Source organism: Takifugu flavidus, chromosome 6 (genome assembly GCF_003711565.1).
Source record: "Takifugu flavidus isolate HTHZ2018 chromosome 6, ASM371156v2, whole genome shotgun sequence".
Classification (NCBI taxonomy): domain Eukaryota; kingdom Metazoa; phylum Chordata; class Actinopteri; order Tetraodontiformes; family Tetraodontidae; genus Takifugu; species Takifugu flavidus.
Window position 1 is genome coordinate 5542725 of NC_079525.1, and position 19629 is coordinate 5562353.

Below are 19629 nucleotides of genomic sequence, written 5' to 3' on the forward strand. Positions count from 1 at the left end.
TTTTCATTTACTGCATGTACATTGCTGGGGGGGTGGACATCTTCAACAGGACATTTTATTTATTTAGTTTATTGAGGGACAGTGTGCAACGACATTTATCATTTATAGGTATAGAGGATGCGATTGCGCCGGATTTAGCTATAACTGCTGATCTCCATTGGCAGACATGCTGTAAATTGTGTTTTAAGTGTTTTATTTGCATAACAAAAAGAAATTGAAATGTACACTTATTGTAGACATCAAATACATTTTGAATATTCGGCTCAAAGAACTTCACAGAAGGTGAAGCAGGACATGATAACTGCTGCAAACATTCTGACTATCATAGTCTTAAGTCTTACTGACAATGGAACGCTACACAAATATACGTAAAACAGGAACTTCAAATAAAAAAGAAGGAGTTTTCATTAGTTCTACCATTCTTGAGATCTAATAACAAAAACTGTTGACAAACGTAATTCATGAAACCTTTGGAACTTGGTTGGTGAGTGTTCTTCATCACGGCGTTGGTTTGTAACGTTCACACCTGCTTCCCGTCAGGTGTCGGTCGCAGGTCAGAGTGTACCTCACCTGGAATCCGCCTCTGCCCCCCTGGGTCGGACAGGTGACCGTGCGTGTCCCCTGTTGTGGGTACCACGTACAGGATCCCAGACGGTCATCCCAGATCAGGTCCTGGTCCCAGACCTCCACTTTCAAACCAAAAGTTGTTGGTACCTTTAAAAAAAAATGCAATTTTTTCAAAGACAAAAGAATATTTATGTAAAAATCATAGTTTGCTTGGGTAATTGTACCACCAGTACAGATAAATGACATGATTGTGTCAATTTCTTGACTGATCTTCAGGTTTAGAGTGTTTGTAACCAAAATATGCACACAAAATATGGATTTTTTAACAATCCCAACCCATCAGTTAAAAAGATTCAGGCTGGGCATCAGCTTATTGTGACCCCTGACTGACCTTGCTGAGGTGGTAACGTGCGTTCCACCACGGGTTATTTGATCTGATCATAGAAGTCCTGTAGTAGAAGGGACCGAACCACATCTTAGCGTAGCTGTGAACGGGAGGAAAAAAAAGAAACCGTGATGATCCATTGCTGTTGTGTGATACAGACGCAGGTGATGTTGTGCTACTCACGCCTCAGTCGCACCGATCAGGTCTCCTTTCAGATTCCACGCTCTCACGATGGTCACATCCAGTATCCCCCTCCAAGCCTCTTTGGGGCAACAGTTGGAAGCCAGGTTGGGGACCGATGAGCAGGATGGTTCTTTGGTTGATTTCTTTATGCCATTGTCCTGTAGGTACTGCTCTATGGCAGCCTTCATTCCCAGCCTCTTCAGATTCGACGGCACAAGTTCATAAATTGGCCTGAGGGAGTATGAAACGATGTCTGGGTGGTCTTTGAGGGTATTCAGCCAGTTTCTGTAGCCAACGGAGTCATTACTCGTCAGGGAGAATTCCCCCAGCCAATTAGTCCCCCCCACCACCTCTGTGTAATGTTGAAAGAGACCAGAGCCGAAAGAGGTGGAGACGCCTTGGTTGTTTAGAACTTTTTTGCAAGACTCTCGGTTTGCGGACAACTTCAGCTTTCCCAGACCTATGCCTATGCCTAGGGACAAACAGGAGTGGACCTGTGGAAGGAAGGAAATCAGACGCTTTGCTAGCCAGCACAAAAAAAAACCCCATCTAAAATCTATACATGAAATCAGAATGTATCATTGCAATGTCTGAATACGAGAAAAGCAAACAGGATTTACTAGAATCTTTCTTGAGATTTGGAAGGTAAAATCAGGTTTTATTCATTCATTATTTTCATCTTATTTAAGAAAACATTATGTACCTCACTTGTTGAGAGCGCATTCAGTGTGGACAAACAGGTACGGGAAGCTGTGATTCGCCTGAGTCGTCCTCCAAGATAAACCTGAAACAGTTTTATCAGAACAAGTCTGTGAGGCATTCTCTATTTGGCTTTATTATTTTCTTAAAGGCCTTTAACACTCGCTATACGATTTACTATATGAAACACTGGCGATATGTCAGGTCGCCACTAGAGGGCGACAAATCACCTCATTTAAGTTCTCTAACATTATAGACATTTATCGTTAACTGGAGACATAATGGCAGTTAGGTTGTCCCCACCCCATGCATGTTCTCATAAAGATAGACACAGAAAAAATTGGGTTTGTCATAACCTGGCGGATGTAGTGTGTCCCATAAGTATATATGAGCTGATTGTACTGAGCCCTGGTGGAGTTGCTGTAGACACTTGGCAGTCTGTCCAAGTCCCTGCGGAACTCAGTGCTGAGGGTGGGCTTGCTCGACACACGGTAGCTGCAGGGGAAATGCAAATAAACTTAAAAAAAACAACAAAAAAACTGTGTTTACACTAACGTAACGCGTTGAGACGTGCAGGAAAGATCACCTGTAATAGCCGCAGGTGACCCTGTGAAGGCTGAAAAAGTGGCGGTCCTCGCCGGTCCTTCGTATTGCATATTTATATGCAGATGATTGGGTTCCTCCCACCTCCAGATTGGCAAATTTGTCAACATTTAGGCCAACCTGTTTAAATAAAAACGTTTATTAAGTGCACAGGTTTATTCAAATGTATATTCATAGACGAATTCAGTGGTAATGAAGGCAACCAAAACCAATTTTAGATGTAAATGTGTCCTACCTTCCAGTCACTACTGTCCTGTGAGGTGTAAGTCTCAACCAACGAACTGGAGGTGAAGAAAAACAATATATAAATGCGATTAAATCTTGCTTCTTTAGAAATTTACTTTTTTTTTAAAAAAAAAAAAACTTTATCAAAGAAAACATGTTTTATCTATTAAATACGTGCAGTATGTACACAGATGCATGTACCTGACAGATTGGTGGAGGCTGCCGTAGATGTCAGCGCGGCAGCGGCTGAACGGGCGCCAGTCTAGTGCTGAGAGAGGCAGCTGCAAATGAAGAACATCCACATGAATCCCAAACCTCCGGGTGCGTTTGTTGTCTAATTACAGCAGTAATCACCTTCTGCAGCTCGTTGCCTTGCAGGGAGTTGGAGCACAGGGTGCAGGTGCCAGTCGGGCTCAGGTAGGTCTTCACGTCAATCATGTAGGCTCCCTTCCGCTGCAGGGTGACCACGTTAAAGCCCTCCCCCACCAGGTTGTGGCCCGGAACGAAAGGGGCCGACTGACACTGGCTGGAGTTCCCAATCCGACAGGGGAGGACGGGGGTGAGGCAAAGGAGGAGGAGAGCGGGGGTCGTGATGGAGAGCATGGCTGAACCCGAGGAGACAGAGAAAGGTTACACAGTTGCAACAAATTAAAAAAAAAAAAAAGAGTTTTGCTAAGAGGTAGAACTCGGGTCTGTTTAAAGGAAACTCTTTTGAGGTTGAGGGTATTTAATTCCTCCATATGTCAGAAAAACGTTTCTTTAATTTTGGATTTTGCAAAAAAAAGACCGAATCTCAGTTATATTGCCAGTAAAATCGAATAATTTAAAGATTATGCACTGATGCATTTGCATATCAGACTCTTTATTGTATCACGCACATCTACAAATTACAAGTGCAACAAGTCCAAGTTTGCACAAAACTTCTAAGCTTACTGTCGTTTTAGTAGCTTAAAATCTCTGTAGTCTGTGCACCTTTGATGGAGGAAAGTTTTTACCTGTATGAAATTGCTGCAAACCAGACGCTGCTGCTACACTGTTGAGGCCAGAACCAGCATGAGAAGGATCTCAACTTTAAAATCTGACCAAAGGATGAGGGTTTTTATAACCAAGCTACAAACGAAATCAATAGAAAAGGCTGATAAGGGTTATAAAAGGTTATTAAAGGCAATAAGGAAATGACCTTGAATTTTATTCCTACAAAAACAAGTTTGAAGCTCCTGCCAAAGAGAAAGTTTTATGGCACATAGATCTGATAGATTCCATTAAAATAACATTGTTTTCTTCAAACATCCTGCCAAGTTAACAGACTCAGCAGTGCATGAATTAATCCATAAAAACAGACCAACACAGCACTTACAAAAACAATTCTTTAATTAAGACAAAAAAAACAACCTTAATGACACAGTTGATCTGAACAAAGTGAGGTCTGTTTTTTTAGACCTGCAAAAGGTGGGATGTCATTTGTGGTGGGTTTGGTGAAGCGGAGACACTCGTCTGTCTGTGGGTTATGGGCAAGATTCTACAAATGGCAGCAAATATAAATCCATGCTGCAACGGTCCTTTCTCCCGATGTAGCCGTCTGGAAATGTTAGAAAGCGTTTCAGCCTATTTTATAGAGCAATAATATTGATGCTGGATTGGCTGGGCACACAGCAGGAAAAACAAAATCACAATTCATTTTAGATTTGTAGACATGCACCTACAAAAACATCCTCCAAATTTTCATATGCTGAACTTGCTGTGGTCATTAAAAGCTCTGGGTCCTACAGGAGTATGCAGCATTCCTTAAATTACCCATACAGGTTTAATAATAGCTTGAGTTAAGTAACATGTGTAACGTGGAGAGTTGTACAGATATTGTCATGAGGATTGTGGGTCTGACTGATCGGGGCTGTGAATGCTTTTGTACTGTATGCGACGACCAAACAGGAATATAGGAACAGCGGGCTCTCCCTCTTCTCAACCGGTGCGAAGGATGATGTGGACGCCTGATTCGGTGGAAACGGGACCGCTCATGTCGCCCACCTTTAGGGCGAAGGCGGCATCTTCAAAAGGCTTCTGCATCTGACCTTAAAGGCAAAGACAATTAGATTCAAACTTAGATTTAAGTATTCATTTATTTTACCATTTACACACAGAATTACTGCAAAAGTGCTGCCAGTTTAGGTGGCACAGCCATAAATTGTGCAATGTGACTGTTTTAGGGCCCAGGTTAATCATCATTTAAAAGCTCTAAACAAAAATAATCCAGCACATGCCCACGTGTTGCACATGTTTTTCAGCTGTTAATTGTAGCCTATTTATTGGTTTACAAGTGCATTGCAGAGAGCTGTTTTGCTCTAGGTGGGTGTGCCAAAACATTGCACAATATTCACTTTATTTTTGAAAGGAGAGCATCACATCTTGCAAAAGGCAGTAAGGACAAATAAACAAGATCAGAGCTTTTCTATTACCTATCTTTATTAGAGGATGCACTCAGACATTGTTTAGTGTAACTATTCTGAGGAAACGGACTAAAATCTGTGTGTACCTCTGCCAAATAATCCCAGATTTCCATTGTTCCTGGCTGAGCTGCAGTCACTAAACTGGGAGGCCAGAACCTCGAACTCCTTTCCAGATTTGATGTCTTCAATGTATCCTGTGCAGATGAAGAATAAAACTAAAGATAACTGAATCACCATAAACCATATATAGTATCTTCCTGCTGTAATGTGTCTCACCCAGAATGATCTCCAGAGCCTCTTCTTTAGTCCGTGTGACAGTTTGTTGCCTCCACGATGACGGACGACGTGACCGATTATGCTTCACCAGAATATGGGAGCACTGTACCTGGGAAAGTGATCAAAATCAGCGTCAAAACACATTTACAGACAAAAACCTACCAGACACTTGACATGCAATAAGCACTGGTAAAGCTTTTTCTAATACATGCTGTTCATGTCCATTATGGGATTTTTGGTGTGAAGCTCAGCTAGCTCTGCATCAACCAGAGCTCTCTTTAGTTTGCTGTTTCTTTTAATTAAAAATGCTCCAACAGCTACCACTGGTTCTCCTGATGAGACTTATTATTTGATGTGCTGTCATATTAATAGTAATTGATAGTGAAATAGAGAGTGACATTTTATTTTGGGGGTTAAAAAACAAACAAAAACCTGAAATTAGAATGGTTGGTGCTCTACAAGGCTACAGCTACATCGATAAACCACAAGAGGTCGCTGTTCAACACTAGCAGCAGAGCTTGCAACCAAAGAAAGCCTACTTTAAGTTACTGAACTAGTTGATGTTTGTATAATTAAAGGATTCAACAGTATAATACATCGTTCCAGTCGTCTTCAAAATGTGTTTATTCAAAATTTGCATAATGACCTTTTCTGGTTCTCCACGACCATCTGCTACTGGGCGTTCCCACTGGCTGGCATTGGTGCTGTGATTAAAGTAATACACATTGCCTAAAGATGGAGGAAGGAGGAAGACAGAGAGGGAGAGAAATAATGACCATAAGACACAGATTGATTATAGATGTATTTATTGACTATCATACTGAGTCTGGGCAGCCGGTTAAAAACACAAAATTGTTCCAATAAATATACAAACAGAAAGCAATCTTACTTGATTAAGAACATTAGCCCAGAATGGGCAAATGACTTTATAGATGGGTCAAAGAATCCCTAACAACCATGCTAGAACATGGAGAGTGAGAAAATGAGGGAACGGTTGCTTGCAGAATGCAGCTTGCTATATGTAGACATGCTTGATGCATGTTAAAAAGTTAGATGTGCTTAATATATTAAATCACAGGCCTCCCCTTACGACAGTATCCCTTAAACAATTTTCTACAAATGTAAACGTGATGATATTTCCTTTTTTCCCCCCTTATTACTATATAAAACAGATGTCCAATGTGCAGGTGATACGCTGGAGAGGAGTGACGTCATAAGGCCCTGCCGTAGCCAGTCTTTCGTGTTCACAAAGTACCGACTGACTTTTTTTTTTAATCAAAAATGTATACCACATTTATTTTTATAAAAACCATAACATATTAATGCATCAATTAGGATTTCATTTCGTCCTACCGGACTTAAGTTTTATCAGGCTTGTTTCCACAGTGAACCATGACAGTGCAGCTGCTAGCTAAGAAGCTAACGGCATATTGCACATTAAGTTAAGCATATTTAGACTCTTTTATGTTCTACTTAAATACCTGTACTGCGGCTCATTCTTTTCTCCCACCCAGATGGTAGCTTCTCGTCGTCTGCCATTGCTTTTCTATAACAACGATTTCAAAAACAATTTCTGAGCAGCAGCCGTGTCACAGTTGGGGCTGCAGTAAGTTTAAATTACGACAGTAAAATCATGTAAGCTTTACGGTACCTCTTTTTGCTGTGGATTAGGGTTGCCTTTTGGCTTTTTAGGTTCTCTAACCTACCATAGGGTGATTATGACTGTCAATCATATCTTTCCTTTTTTGCCTATTGATTCGTTCAGAAGCTGACGTGCGTTTTTTAAATTATTATTATTATTTTAACAAATATTTACAAATGTACAAGGAAAATAAGCACAGTACAGTGTCTTATACAATTGTACAGGCGACAGACGCGTTTAGATTGATAGCAAATATACAGAAGCTCAGAAAATATTACAGAAAAGTTAACATGCAAATAAAATAAGAGCACATACTGTCGTTAATCGTCTAATTTAATGTCTTACATCCGATTCGGTAGGTGGCGGTAGTGCTCCCTGAAATTGGCAGCAAACTTCCATTAAAGCGAAGAAGAAGATATCAACACAAGGGGGGGAAGTCGTCGACGAAAACGAAGAACTCTCCAGAACATTTCACAAAATATTATAATTTGATGTTTCTTTGTTCTGGTAAGACCGTACCGCTTATAATAGATTTACAAAACCTCTTTTTTGCAGATAGGGATATTTGTGTTTCCTAACATGGCGCACAGTTATTGATACATTGCTAAACCATGTTTGCTAGCATTAAAGTGTCAAATATTATCGGCTGCCTATGTGTAAATTCGTAGTTGCAGCAATTATGCGTTTATAATTACCCACAATTTGTATTTTTGTAAAACCCTGAATAATTAATCAAAAAAAATAAAATAACGGGGCTTAAAAAAATAACGACACATTGTGCCGAGCAGAAAGCTAATAAATAGCAACATTGGATGATGCTGCATGCTGATCGTTCGTTATCATTATTAACATTTTAAACAGGCTAGCAAAACTAATATACGAGGGCGAGCCTCGATGGAAGGATTGTTAATTAAGGTGCCTATCATGGACTATAACTCCGATTTTGGAGAATCCTTGTAGGGAAATATCATGGTTCCCCATTAGCAAAAGATTCAAAGCCAAGGGGCTTATATACTGTAGAAGGCTTTGAGTTGGTTTTTAGTTCTCAGATCAAGTCAAGTGCTTTCATTGTCATTCCCTCTTTGTCACCCCCTCTTTAATCTTAAATGTTCGTGAGGGCGCGTGTTTATCAGGTACATGTATGTAGTCCTATCACTGTTTTAAGGTCGTTAATTTTTTGATATTTGTTCTTTTTATACGCTCATTCTATTTTCCTTCAGCTACCCAGAACCAAAGATGATTGAAGTGGTTTGCAACGATCGATTGGGCAAGAAAGTCCGGGTCAAGTGCAAGTATCCTTTACATTAAGCGTGAAGACGGGTAGGGCTATTTTGTCACCTGCAACCTTAAGTTGATGACTCTTCCACGATGAGCTTAATGGCCGTATAACAGAGATCTACAGGCAGGCGCTTGTTTTTACCCCGACACTCCACAGCAGTTTACTGTCAGATTTGTTCTCTTTAAGCAATTAAAAGGCTCGTTGTTACTTAAGATCCAGTCCGTGTTGGCAGATGAGATTGCATTCAATGTTATTTCCTTGACCCTCATGCGTTAGCCCTCAGGACAGCATTGGGGATCTGAAGAAGCTTATTTCTGCGCAGACAGGAACACGACATGACAAGATTGTTTTAAAGAAATGGTAAGAAGCTCATCTGGAGTGCTAGACATCTGTGTAGATCAGGAGTCTCAGCTAGTGCTTTCCTTTTGTTTTCGCAGGTATACAATCTTCAAGGACCACGTTACTCTGGAAGACTGTATCCTTTTCAACCGCTTAAAAAAAAAAAATAATCGATATATTTATTTACCCTTTACCGATTTGGTTTACTTAACCATGATCCTGCAGATGAAATTCATGATGGGATGAACCTGGAGTTGTACTACCAGTAGATTAGAACAAATCAGCTCTACTCGGATAAACCTTTTTATGTCGACTCAACCAGAGGAGCCATCGGCTCTAGAGGATGAAAAGCAGCCGACATGACCTTTCTCAATTATTTTACCTACCGATAATATGTAAAGATGTTTTGTTCTACAATGTTTGTGTTGATATTTTGGAATTAAAACTGATGTTTACCTCCCTACCGTGCTAATTGTTTCCTTCTTTTGGCATGTGATGAGTCGGACTCTTGTTAATTGATGTCGTCAATGACAACCTCACTCGCCTCTTTCCCAGCAGTTAATCCACACAGCAACGCCCCAAAGTGAGGGCAAAGCCCCAAGATTAGCATTTGTGCTTAAATATTAGCATATGCCACGAACCAAGATGGATGTACATAATAGTACTTGTCACAAGAAGGTTTTATTCACATATTTGTAACAGCACCTCTTGCACACACACGGTCATGTAGATGGGTTATAGCAGTATAAACCAACTTTCACAGTCATACATTATGTAGTATCCACACATACTAGGTTGCCACATCAGCAGTATTCGGAGAAGTCCTCGTCCACATAGTTGGCTGGAAATAATCCCACCTGCCAACAAGAGCAGCACAGTTAAAAGGTGCCCGTGGACCAATTTCTCTCTTTCACGTATGGATGTGAGTCAAAGCACGTACCCGGCCGTACACTTCGCCCTTCCACCATCCGCTGTGGCCTTTCTTGGAGATGATCTTGATGGTGTCTCCTTCCTGCAGCGACAGCTCTGAGCGGTCCCTGGCTGAGTAGTCGTACCGCGCTCTGGCTACACTGAGGCCCTTCACGCTGCCTCCTGTCAGGCCATACCAGACCAATAACAGCAATATTGGGAAAAGACATGGACAACATATCTGAGTTTAGTATTGTAAGCTTTTCTTCTCCCTCTATTTTCTGTGATTCGTCCCTATTCCCGAAGCGGTGTGTGACGTTGACAGAGTGGTACTGTACTTGGAGTGGTGTTGGGCGTAGTGCTAGTAGAGTTGGTAGAGTTGCTTTTCTCTGATTGCTTGAAAGGTATGCACAGCGCGGTGTCCACCTCCTTGAAGTACTCCTTTAAAGAGTTCTGCTGGTAAAACTGAATCAACTCCTGTGAGGGACAGTAAATTCTCTGGTCAGAATAATCACTGTAAACACATATGAGTGATTTTTCTCAGGAGGATGACAGACTTACCAATAATCCCCTGAAGGCTTTCTTGTCATTGATGCGGAACAGACCATCACTGGTTGTGATCTTTATGTGTCTAACGTCCATGTTGAATCTTTAAGAACAGGAACCAGGTGATTATGGTTTAAGGTGGGCCATTCATGCACTTTCACATTACAATAAACCTACAAAGAGGAGTTCTGGCTTTCCCATGAAAGAATCAATACACATCCCCTTTGTTAAGGATACCACACTTTCCTGCTTTTAGAAGGAAGTGATACCTGAGCTTAGCAAGAATCCAAACAATTGACTGACAAAGTAGATCCGGTCATAGATTGGACATGGCTGCATTTAAAATAGACCAAGTTTTAAACTGCATTTGAAAATGAAATGGAAACTGACCTTTCCTACAGTTCAGCTGTGTGAGCACTTACTTGATGCTGATTGCAAACTCTCCTCCATCTTTCTGCCGCACGAGGAAGGTCCCATCAGAACGAGGCGTTAGGAGGTTTTTGGCAGCGGCTCTGTCCAAGTTCCCTGCAAACCTTCCAACACAACAACAACATAGATAATTGGTGGAGTCATTTAGGTTACTGTCGTTATTTTTAATGTCATGTGTTATTTCACCACAAGGGGCGCTACAATGCACCATCAAATCTGCTGAAATCACTTCTATTTACAGTGAACCCTCGTTTATCGCAGGAGTTGCGTTCCAAAAATAACACGCGAAAAGTGAAATCCGTGAAGTAGTCAGCTTCATTTTTTTTTATTATTTTACAATGCAATACTGAACTATAGAATGAAACCAAAAATCAAAACCTGTTTTAAAGCCCAAAATTTGTTTAAAACAATAATTTTAATCTAGTAATACAAGGTTGGAAACATTGTCACTCGCGTATTTCACAGTCCCAGCTGTGCCTCTTCGTCCTGACTCCGCTCCGCTGTAGCGTCTGTTTCTACTGAAGGCGCAGGAGTCTTTCTCCGAGAGAAGAACATTGTTATGGGTAGTTGTTGGCGCTCTTTCTTTTTCTGAGCAAGAAGATTTTTATAAACGGATATGCCACCTTCGATTATATTTGAGAACTGCAATGAACGACTCGCAAAAAAAATCCGTGAAGCAGCGAAGCCGTGAAAGATGAAACGCGATATAGCGAGGGATCACTGTAATTCATTATTACTCATTCTTTAATGTTGTATTCTATTGGCAACAATGCAATGCAAACCACATAATAAATTAAAACAGTTGGGACCAAATGAGGAGAACCATACTCACCAGGGAAAGTCAGACAGGTCTGGGGTCGGCCTCTGTCAAAGAAGGAGATCATACTTTAGACATTTGTTCTGAGAAAAAATGGTGAAGGCCGTGTCTGCTAAATGTACATACGGCTGCAAACAGCGGCTAACAAAGACTTCTGCTGATTGCATCATACTCACAGGGACATAGGGCTGAACCCTTTGACAGGGGAACCATCCAATGTGTCCAAGACCCAGGTTCCTTCCCTGAACCACAGGCAAAAACGCACATTTGAATAATATAAACAAACACAAAATGAAACTGGATTTTGACTGACTTAGATTACTTTGTACGCAAAGTCAATTTTAAAAGGTCTAATTTTTTTCCTCTAAATAGAGGAAGTGTATTGTTGCGAGAGGAAATGATCAATGTGCAACATTTGAAAGTCGTAGCTGAACTCTATGAATCTAATTTTACTGAATGACTGTGTGGGATGCCTGAATCCACCATCCCACACTCAAAATACTCAGGTTGAACTTACACAACAACAAAACGTGTGAGTGGGATTCAATAACTTACAACAGCCTGCAAACACAGGACCAAAAGGTGCTGGTTGGCTAAATGGAATTTAACTATTTCAGTGACGAGTGGAAGCCAATTATTGTTGAATTACTGACAGGCTGTAGGTTTGAACATTACCTCCCACCATGACAAGTCCGCATCCGCCCGCGTCAACTCTACGATGTCACCCTTGGAGAGGTGAAGCGGCTGCCCAAAGCCCACTGGAGGGGGAGGCAGCCCATAATAATCCTGACACACCTCCATTTTGGGAAATCCTAACATGGAGCGTAAAGGAGGAGAAAAGATGTTAATCTTGAGGCTTTTTTAAAAGGTGCTTTTTAACAGGTATTTCTTACCAGGGTTGACATATCCTGAGGACCTCTGTGTAGCAAAGAGCATCAGAATGTTAACAGTTGAATGTTAACAAACATATTCAGATCAAATGAACTCTAGTGAGTTTTTACCTTCTTTATCGTACCAATGGATTCTGTAAAATAAAGGCAAGTTTTGTAAGAATGAGCAGTTTTGGTGAATCCGTAAACACCGATGCGTGAACACTGACCCGAGTTTCTTCCACAGACATCGACTCGGCCTAAACACTCTTTATGGGCTGCCATTTTACAGCGCGTGCAGCGATAGCCCTGGAAAAAAATCCCCCTGGAAACAGATGGAGAGATTCAGCCTCAGACTCAAAGAGAAGGCGGAGAGAGGTCTGGAGAGAAGGAGCACCTTAACAGCATGGAACAGGCCTTGCAGGAGGCCGTTCCCTCAAAGCAGTGCATCTGGAAGTCGTGCCTGTTCGCCGTGGAGTTCTCTGGACACAAGTTTGATCTGCAACAGCAAAGGAACAGTTTACATGAGGTTAGAGAGGCTTGGACGCCGGAAAGAATGCAGCTCATCACTTTAAATACGAGGCGTGATTACTCACAGAGCCATCTCAAACTGCTCCAGCCATTTTTTTTTTAATTCTCGGGTTTTGAAGTATAAATCATACCCAGTGCCCCCATAAACGTCCAGCAGTAGGAACACATGGGACCACTGTTCAGGCAAAAATACACACATTAGCTTCATCGCTGTCTAAAAGGTGGAGCAGATGGACTTCAGAGCAGTGAAAAACCTTCTTATTGTCCTTCTCTCCTGAAGGTTCGTCTCGTATCTGGTAGGACTGCAGTTCGATGATCTCCTTCAGCTCAAAGGTCTCCCCGCTCTTCTTCTTACACACAAACATGGCTTTATCAAAGAGAAACGCAAACCTGAAGAACAGCCACACATATGCAACGCCATTAAGACACGCGGTGCTCACACTTGGAAAAAACAGAGGCGTTAAAAACACGCACCTGTCGTGTTTAGACTTTTTCTCTGGCGTGCAAATTTTAAGCTCTCCGTCAATCTTTGGCCGACCATAGAGAGCGAGAGAATGGGTCTAAGGCACAGCGGAGGTAAGATGAGCAGAGGAGAAAAGAAAACACACATGAAAACGGTGCGAAGTGAAACACAAGACCCTCACCATATTTTCTATGGATAACTGAAAGGTGGTGATCTGTCTGATGATCTCATTATCCCGTTTCACCTCGTTGACACACTGCGCCAAGTCCTGGAAACACACGATAGATAAATTGATATATCATAAGAATAACCTGTTAATAAAAACACATACACACTTACTCTCATGGCATCAAGAGCTAAGCGAAGGTTCTCCTTGTCTTTAGCATCAGTGGTGTGCTTGACCAGCTCCTGGAGAAACAAATTATAGAATAAAACACAAATACACGAGTCCAACGCACTGTTAACAAAATTCCACAGTTGTATAAACGTACTTGTAACAGCAGGTGGTATTTCAGGACCCTCTGCATGGGGACCATGAGCAAATCTCTCAGAGAAAAGCGCCCACTGTTTGCTCTGTTTGAGCACTCCTGTCACAGAGGAAGCGGTTAACACTTTATGTGACTACGGTGCTGGACAGAGCTCAGTGTTTCTTCACATGTTAATAAAAGTTTAATAATAGCCGTGAATATGCTTAAGCACAAGTTGGGAGGTTAGGTGTGAAGAAACCATGGTTATAATGTTTTATTTTAACGAGAGCGCCTGTTTCACTCAGCCTTACTTCCAGTTTCATTCTGATGTCCTCCCTCTGACTGGAAAGCTTGTCGAGGTGTTTGGTTGCCATTTCCACCTGACTGCAGTAACTCCCGTAGAGCAACAGTCTGTGAGAGGGTTTGACACAGAAAAGCAAAGAAAAACACTTTCAGAGAATAAAACACACACTACCATGAAAAAAAAAAAAAAAAAAAAGTTTTAATCTTATCTCAAAAAAGCAAAGTTCTATAATTTCTGATGGAATTGAGCTTAGAGGAGCTAAATTATATAATTACGTAAATAAAAATATTCCTGTCTTGGTACCTCTCTTTATAGTCAAGAAACACCTGGTAAAGGTTCCTGGCTCCATAATGTAGGATGGAGGCCCGAACGTCCCCCAATAAACTACGGTGGATCTTGGCCAAATCCTAAAACAAAAAATACACATGTAGACACAAACACATACACAAACTTTGTACACAACTGCAGACGTGAGAACATAAGATTATCTCCCGTACCTCTATGTTGCTAAAGATGCTCTCAATGTCTTGAGGTTGGAGAAATCGTTCAAGAGGTTTCCTAAAGTGCTGCAAAAGTGTGGAGGCAGATTTGAACGTGTGCTTTGTTAGAAGTATGTCCTTAAAGTGCTCCCCCCATGTGCACACCTGCATTACAGATTCCAGTGTCTCCGAGTATTTTTCCTCTGTCTGTCGGATCTCCTGCAGGCAGCACTCGCGTTTGTCCACGCCACATTTTTGCTGCTGCAACAGGTTTTTGGTTGCACGTTCATAAAGTCCAGTGATGCCACGACCGAAGGTAAAATCTGGTTAAAGGTCAGGTGGACTCCACTCACTCTTTCAGGAGGTTCCTCGATCTTCATCAAGTCTTCATAGATCTCGTCTCCTTTGTCTTCTTCATCCTCCACAAAGTCATATAAGTCATCATCTTCATCTAATGTCTCACTGATAAACACACAGTACGAAAATGCACGTTAATTCCTTGTCTTAACATGGAAAAATCATAACACTGCAGCTGTTGCTTACTCTATGTAATCAGACAGGCCGCTGTAGATCTCTTCATCAAGATTGGAGCCTTCTATAGGAAAAGGTCTGCAGGAAATTGTGTTAAATTCTAACTTTAGCAAACACAACATTTCATAAATTATCCACTTCTAACCAAGAATCTTTAGTTTAGATTGGCAAAACTCATAAATCAATCTGTGATTTGTAACCTGACCCTCGTTTATAAAGTTTAATAACAACATGATGCTGCTAAATCCAGTGATGAGGGTATAGAAGAAGGTTTAACAGATTATAACTATGCTTCAATTATGTAACAAAGGAAGGAAATCACTTACTGAAGTCCTCTTTGTGTCGCAACATGTGAATGGGAAAGGATGGACAAGGTTTCTATGACCTGCCACACGCACGCACGCACGCACGCACGCACACACACACACACACACACACACACACACACACACAAACACACACACACACTTAGTATATGGCGTATAAGGAGACACGAAAGAGAAACCGTTTTACACTTCACACTGACTGATAACATCTGCGAACTTCTTTTGTTCAGAACTGTTTTACTGGGAACTGCAACTTTTTTTTTCATTTTTGCAATTTAGGTTTCATCTTGGAGTTCTACTCAACAAAATGATTTCCTCGTAATGAAAAAAATTCAAACTTTTGTGCTGAGATGCTTCTTGTTTAGAGCTCTGCTTGTGAGAAAGACATTGCATATATTTGGAGACCACAAAATTTACCAATCAGCATATTTAAATGAAGGATACTAAACTTTCATGGCTACAATTCGACTACACAGCTAATGAGCAGAGCATTAGCATGCACCATCGTTAACAACCACTCATCCTTCTCAGGACATAAATATAGGTCAGAAAAGACAGATAGTTGTGCTGATTTATGAGATCTGATGTGGTCAAAGGAATATTTTCCTAATTTTGGAAGTAGCCATCGTCACTGTTGTGCTGTTTTTCATTTGTCTAATGCAGGGGTGTCCAAACTTTTTTCACCGAGGGCCAAATACATAAAAATATAGGAGGGGCTGGGCCACTTACAAGAAATTAGGTATATAGCCTCTAAGAAGCTAAGACTAAGAAGTCCAATACACTCAAGCAAAAGTTGAAGTACGGGCCATATTCTATTCTATTTATAAAATGTCTTGCGGGCCAATTAAAAATGGACGAAGGGCCACAGTTGGCCCGCGGGCCGTAGTTTGGACACCCCTGGTCTAATGGAAGTCAAACTGAAGCACTGTAGCAGCACAATGTGTCCAGGCTTGTAGCATCTTTAGCAGAAAAAACATCATTCATGTCAATCCTAAACATGTTATATGATCAATTATTGATCATAAGAGATTATTGCATTAGCATCAGGTGTACCTCCCTTCTGTAATTTGTGCTGCACCAATTAGCAGAGACAATTAAACAGAAGTAAATGGAGGCAACAGTAACAGTTAGTGCATCTTGCAAATAGCATTCAACAAGATGCACTAACTGTTACACACCTTTGCTCAAGGAAGCTTTCCCAAACACACAATGACATGATAAAGGCAAATAGAATTAACTCAGTTCCCCATTTGTCTTTTACATGCAAATCAAACAAGTCTGCATGAGAATATGCTGTATTGGGACAGACAAGAGAGCAAAAGCAGACAGCAAACTACTGAATTTGCTGGTTTCACTCGTTTGATTAAATAAAAATACCAAACTACTTCCTGTTAGGGTTATGTGGGTGTCTGTAAGCTACAGCCAGGAGCCAGGACTCTCCCTTCACACAAGACCTTTACCATGAATGCAGGAGTGTTTGTGTGTCAAAGGAGTTCTAATTATAAATCACAAGTAGACAGAAAGATGTTGCTTTGTACCTTTCCAAAGTCCCGAACGTCAAACAGGTCGAAGGCCTCAAACAGGTCACTCTTTTTGAGATAAAATTTTGCCAGGCAGACTCCCAGAAATGTCCGGATATTCTTCAGGCACAGAAACTAAGAACAAGAAAAGAAAAAAAAGGTTGTATTGCTTAATCTACTGAGGGCTTGTTTGCTTAAACAGAGTTACTGGTTGGAGTTCAGATCACATCGAAGCAGAGTCATAGAAAGCCCACATTGCGAGCCTCTCTAAGGCCCTGGTATTGTGGGCAAGCTGCACAGCTGCAGCAACACGAACTGCTATCGGTTCACACAGCTACCAGATGCATTGGCTGCAAAGCCGACCGCAGACAGCACCGAGTAAAATACGAAGGTGGTCAGATTCGCTGTTTTCTTTACTTCCTGAACCTGCTGGTGTCGCTCGCTATCGTCTCTCTGTATGTTCAGCATTTGGAAATGAGGAAGCGTAATTTCAAAAAAAGGGGAAATGCTGTTCTAACCGATATTGCACAGAACACTGCTCAGAGATACACTCTTTCAGCAAGAGCTGGCCTAAACTGTGTGTGTGTGCATTAATGTGTGTACGTCAGAGGGGTCTCCTGTTCATCATCGGATGTTTCTCAACCACTCTTGGCCTTAAGGGATATCCCAGGGTTTCACACTTTCCTGAGGTGATTCACCAAAGCTCAGTTCTGACCGCTTATTGAAGGACTTTTGTTCAGAAAAATCACGTGACAGCCCATCTCATTCCTGTTGCCTTTATTCTTTCCAGCCTTGATAGGGTGCTTATTTCTGGATTAGGATAAATAAAATCTGACAAAAGGATTTACAAAAAATATGGTTTCCGTGTAAATACAACACCCGTTTTGGAATCAGTGAACTGAAAAAATGCCAAAAAAGTGCATTTATATTCCTGTGGTGAACATGTTTACACAGATAAATTTGTCCACATAGAAGCTAATCTATGTAAAAATCAAGCTGAGCGGGGACAAATGTCTTTAGTAAAACAACTTTTCAGTCTTGTCACATTGTTGAGTCACAAAGAAAAGCATCCTGCCTTTTGAAACAAATTTAAACTGAAATAAAGATTATCCTTTAATTACATATCTTTTTTTTTACATAGATGTTTAAATAATTCTCCAAACAAGCAAATAGCTACAGAAAAAATGAACTTTTAGGTTCTAGTGGAATCACTTTCTTCATTTTGAATTTTGTATCGCTCTACACATTTGCCTCTGATAAAAATCTGATTATTTTCCTATCAGGACATTATCAATGCCTCCTGGTCACTATAGAAACAAATTGGAAACTGTTTCTCCATGCGCATGTGTGTTACCTGGGACATCTGCGGGCGCAGGTTGATCTCCCTCAGGTTGACGGCCTGTGGTAGTAGGTTGTTGAGCAACTGGCAGAGCAGCACGCCATCTCTGAGAGCCTGAGCCAGATCACAAACCTGACACCACACACACAAAGTTAGACGGAGGACCCCAGAATGGAAGGCTGTATGTCCGCAGGTGTGTGGCCGTATCACCTGTGCATTCTCCCATGTTACCCGGTGGTTATCAGGAAGGACTCGACACTCGATCAACCACGCCGCACACTGCCGCCACAACTCCATCTTTGTTTTCTAAACAGTATACAGAGATGGATGCTCACTCAGTGAGTCTATACAGATCATAACAAAAAATGGGTAAATGTGATGAAATCTATTTTCATCAGAAGCAAGAAAAGAACATTTTAGCATTCCTCGTAGTTTTTACAAATGGAGGTCTGAATTACTGCTATTAGGGGGTGAAATTTACACATCCCTTTTCTCGCAAGTTCAGCGTCTCATGTCTAAAGTTATATAGTGCTGAAGCTCACAAATTGTACTAACTCATAACCTGAATCGGCGAAAAATAAAGCTAAGAGACCAAAGAGTACAAAGCCCAGAGTAAACAGTGAGTAACTGCATTGTTTGTTCACATTAAAACATGAAAGAGGCCTTTTTTAAAATGGAGAATGTAACAAAAATTGGTTTCAACTGTACTGATACCAATATAAAACAAATACTGATGTCAGTTCTTACCTTCGGCGTCACCGGGCAGTTCTTCGTTCTCCTTCCTTACCTCTGTGTCTTCCGTTCATTGTTTCATCATCAGACTTTGGTGCTCTCGTTCTTTCTTCCGTGGTGGGTGTTCTGCAGAGCTGCACCGCGTCGAAGCCTTTTAACTTCATCCCGCAACTTCCTTTTTCCTCTGGCACACCCTCTTACAGTTGCATTCACACTCACACATTTCCATATAATCTTTTACTTGTTACCATGAATAATGTACACTTAACTTATTAACGCCATTTTGTTTGGATTTACCTGTGAGGCATCATCAGACTTCTTAAAATGACCTGAATTGTGTTCACTTTGATGTCTCTGGCATTAGAAAGTTAAATAAATGTGTTGAAAAAGTCGACCAATGTTAAATTACCACCAAAACGAAGCATTTAATGTGGACAAATACCCTTATTTACAAGGGTCCCCCCCTACAAATCAAGTTTAAACTGGTACGACTGTCATGCCTTAGTCGAACGCTAGGCGTCAGTATTTACACATAACTTATACTGCAAGACTGGACCTAAACATAGACACTGGTTGCATGCCGATCTGAAATTGACATGCTGATACCTTTCATAATTTCATGACCTTTTTCTTCTTTGCTTTCCTTTTTTAACCTCAAGACATGTCTCAGCCTGAGCTCTCCGCCTCCTGAGAAATGGGGCTTATTTCTGCACTGTGATTTGTCG

The 19629-nt window shown here is 41.1% G+C and overlaps 3 protein-coding genes and 1 long non-coding RNA gene across 5 annotated transcripts; 1 reads left to right on the forward strand and 3 right to left on the reverse strand.

The window, feature by feature from the left end:
- Window positions 1-176: 176 nt before the first annotated feature.
- On the reverse strand, window positions 177-3763 carry LOC130526850 (perforin-1-like). Its single transcript, XM_057034829.1, has 10 exons — window positions 3658-3763; window positions 3017-3267; window positions 2864-2943; window positions 2673-2718; window positions 2421-2557; window positions 2191-2329; window positions 1839-1919; window positions 1136-1629; window positions 959-1052; window positions 177-714 (listed from the first exon to the last, which is right to left on the reverse strand). Exons 2-10 carry the CDS (start codon window positions 3263-3265, stop codon window positions 499-501), a joined length of 1536 nt encoding a protein of 511 aa, XP_056890809.1. The 5' UTR covers window positions 3266-3267; window positions 3658-3763; the 3' UTR covers window positions 177-498.
- A 252-nt stretch (window positions 3764-4015) lies between these two features.
- Window positions 4016-7032, reverse strand: pin1 (peptidylprolyl cis/trans isomerase, NIMA-interacting 1). Its single transcript, XM_057034915.1, has 5 exons — window positions 6864-7032; window positions 6029-6111; window positions 5383-5491; window positions 5193-5300; window positions 4016-4731 (listed from the first exon to the last, which is right to left on the reverse strand). Exons 1-5 carry the CDS (start codon window positions 6919-6921, stop codon window positions 4622-4624), a joined length of 468 nt encoding a protein of 155 aa, XP_056890895.1. The 5' UTR covers window positions 6922-7032; the 3' UTR covers window positions 4016-4621.
- A 1226-nt stretch (window positions 7033-8258) lies between these two features.
- Window positions 8259-9003, forward strand: LOC130526936 (uncharacterized). Its single transcript, XR_008950901.1, has 3 exons — window positions 8259-8316; window positions 8580-8778; window positions 8868-9003. It is a non-coding gene; the product is annotated as an uncharacterized LOC130526936 (long non-coding RNA).
- A 300-nt stretch (window positions 9004-9303) lies between these two features.
- On the reverse strand, window positions 9304-19620 carry LOC130526814 (proto-oncogene vav-like). Of its 2 annotated transcripts, none has more exons than XM_057034765.1 (29): window positions 18920-19620; window positions 18383-18478; window positions 18188-18304; window positions 16852-16968; window positions 15314-15372; window positions 15000-15065; window positions 14810-14918; window positions 14622-14714; window positions 14475-14543; window positions 14281-14384; window positions 13985-14084; window positions 13698-13793; window positions 13546-13614; window positions 13388-13474; window positions 13218-13303; window positions 12998-13133; window positions 12809-12918; window positions 12610-12711; window positions 12443-12537; window positions 12345-12367; window positions 12237-12261; window positions 12019-12155; window positions 11520-11585; window positions 11359-11390; window positions 10520-10630; window positions 10113-10200; window positions 9890-10028; window positions 9583-9734; window positions 9304-9499 (listed from the first exon to the last, which is right to left on the reverse strand). In XM_057034765.1, exons 2-29 carry the CDS (start codon window positions 18467-18469, stop codon window positions 9446-9448), a joined length of 2529 nt encoding a protein of 842 aa, XP_056890745.1. In that variant the 5' UTR covers window positions 18470-18478; window positions 18920-19620; the 3' UTR covers window positions 9304-9445. The 2 variants fall into 2 exon arrangements, with proteins under 2 accessions (XP_056890745.1, XP_056890744.1); XM_057034764.1 differs by having other exon boundaries at window positions 14622-14717.
- Between the last annotated feature and the right edge of the window lie 9 nt (window positions 19621-19629).

Bases quoted from the DNA above. Each gene is read 5' to 3' on its own strand.
- LOC130526850 (XM_057034829.1), bottom strand. From the start codon at position 3,265: ATGCTCTCCATCACGACCCCCGCTCTCCTCCTCCTTTGCCTCACCCCC. The intron at 2,944-3,016 runs GTGATTACTGCT...CTTCATTTGCAG, and splicing joins AAGGCAACGAGCTGCAGAAG to CTGCCTCTCTCAGCACTAGA. The intron at 2,330-2,420 runs GTGATCTTTCCT...TTTCCCCTGCAG, and splicing joins GTCACCTGCGGCTATTACAG to CTACCGTGTGTCGAGCAAGC.
- pin1 (XM_057034915.1), bottom strand. From the start codon at position 6,921: ATGGCAGACGACGAGAAGCTACCATCTGGGTGGGAGAAAAGAATGAGC. The intron at 6,112-6,863 runs GTATTTAAGTAG...CTCCATCTTTAG, and splicing joins AAGAATGAGCCGCAGTACAG to GCAATGTGTATTACTTTAAT. The intron at 5,492-6,028 runs GTCATTATGCAA...TCACTTTCCCAG, and splicing joins GTCGTGGAGAACCAGAAAAG to GTACAGTGCTCCCATATTCT.
- LOC130526814 (XM_057034764.1), bottom strand. From the start codon at position 18,469: ATGGAGTTGTGGCGGCAGTGTGCGGCGTGGTTGATCGAGTGTCGAGTC. The intron at 15,373-16,851 runs GTACAAAGCAAC...TGCGTGTGGCAG, and splicing joins ACGTTCGGGACTTTGGAAAG to GTCATAGAAACCTTGTCCAT. The intron at 12,919-12,997 runs GTTTTTCACTGC...TTGCCTGAACAG, and splicing joins GAGAGAAGGACAATAAGAAG to TGGTCCCATGTGTTCCTACT.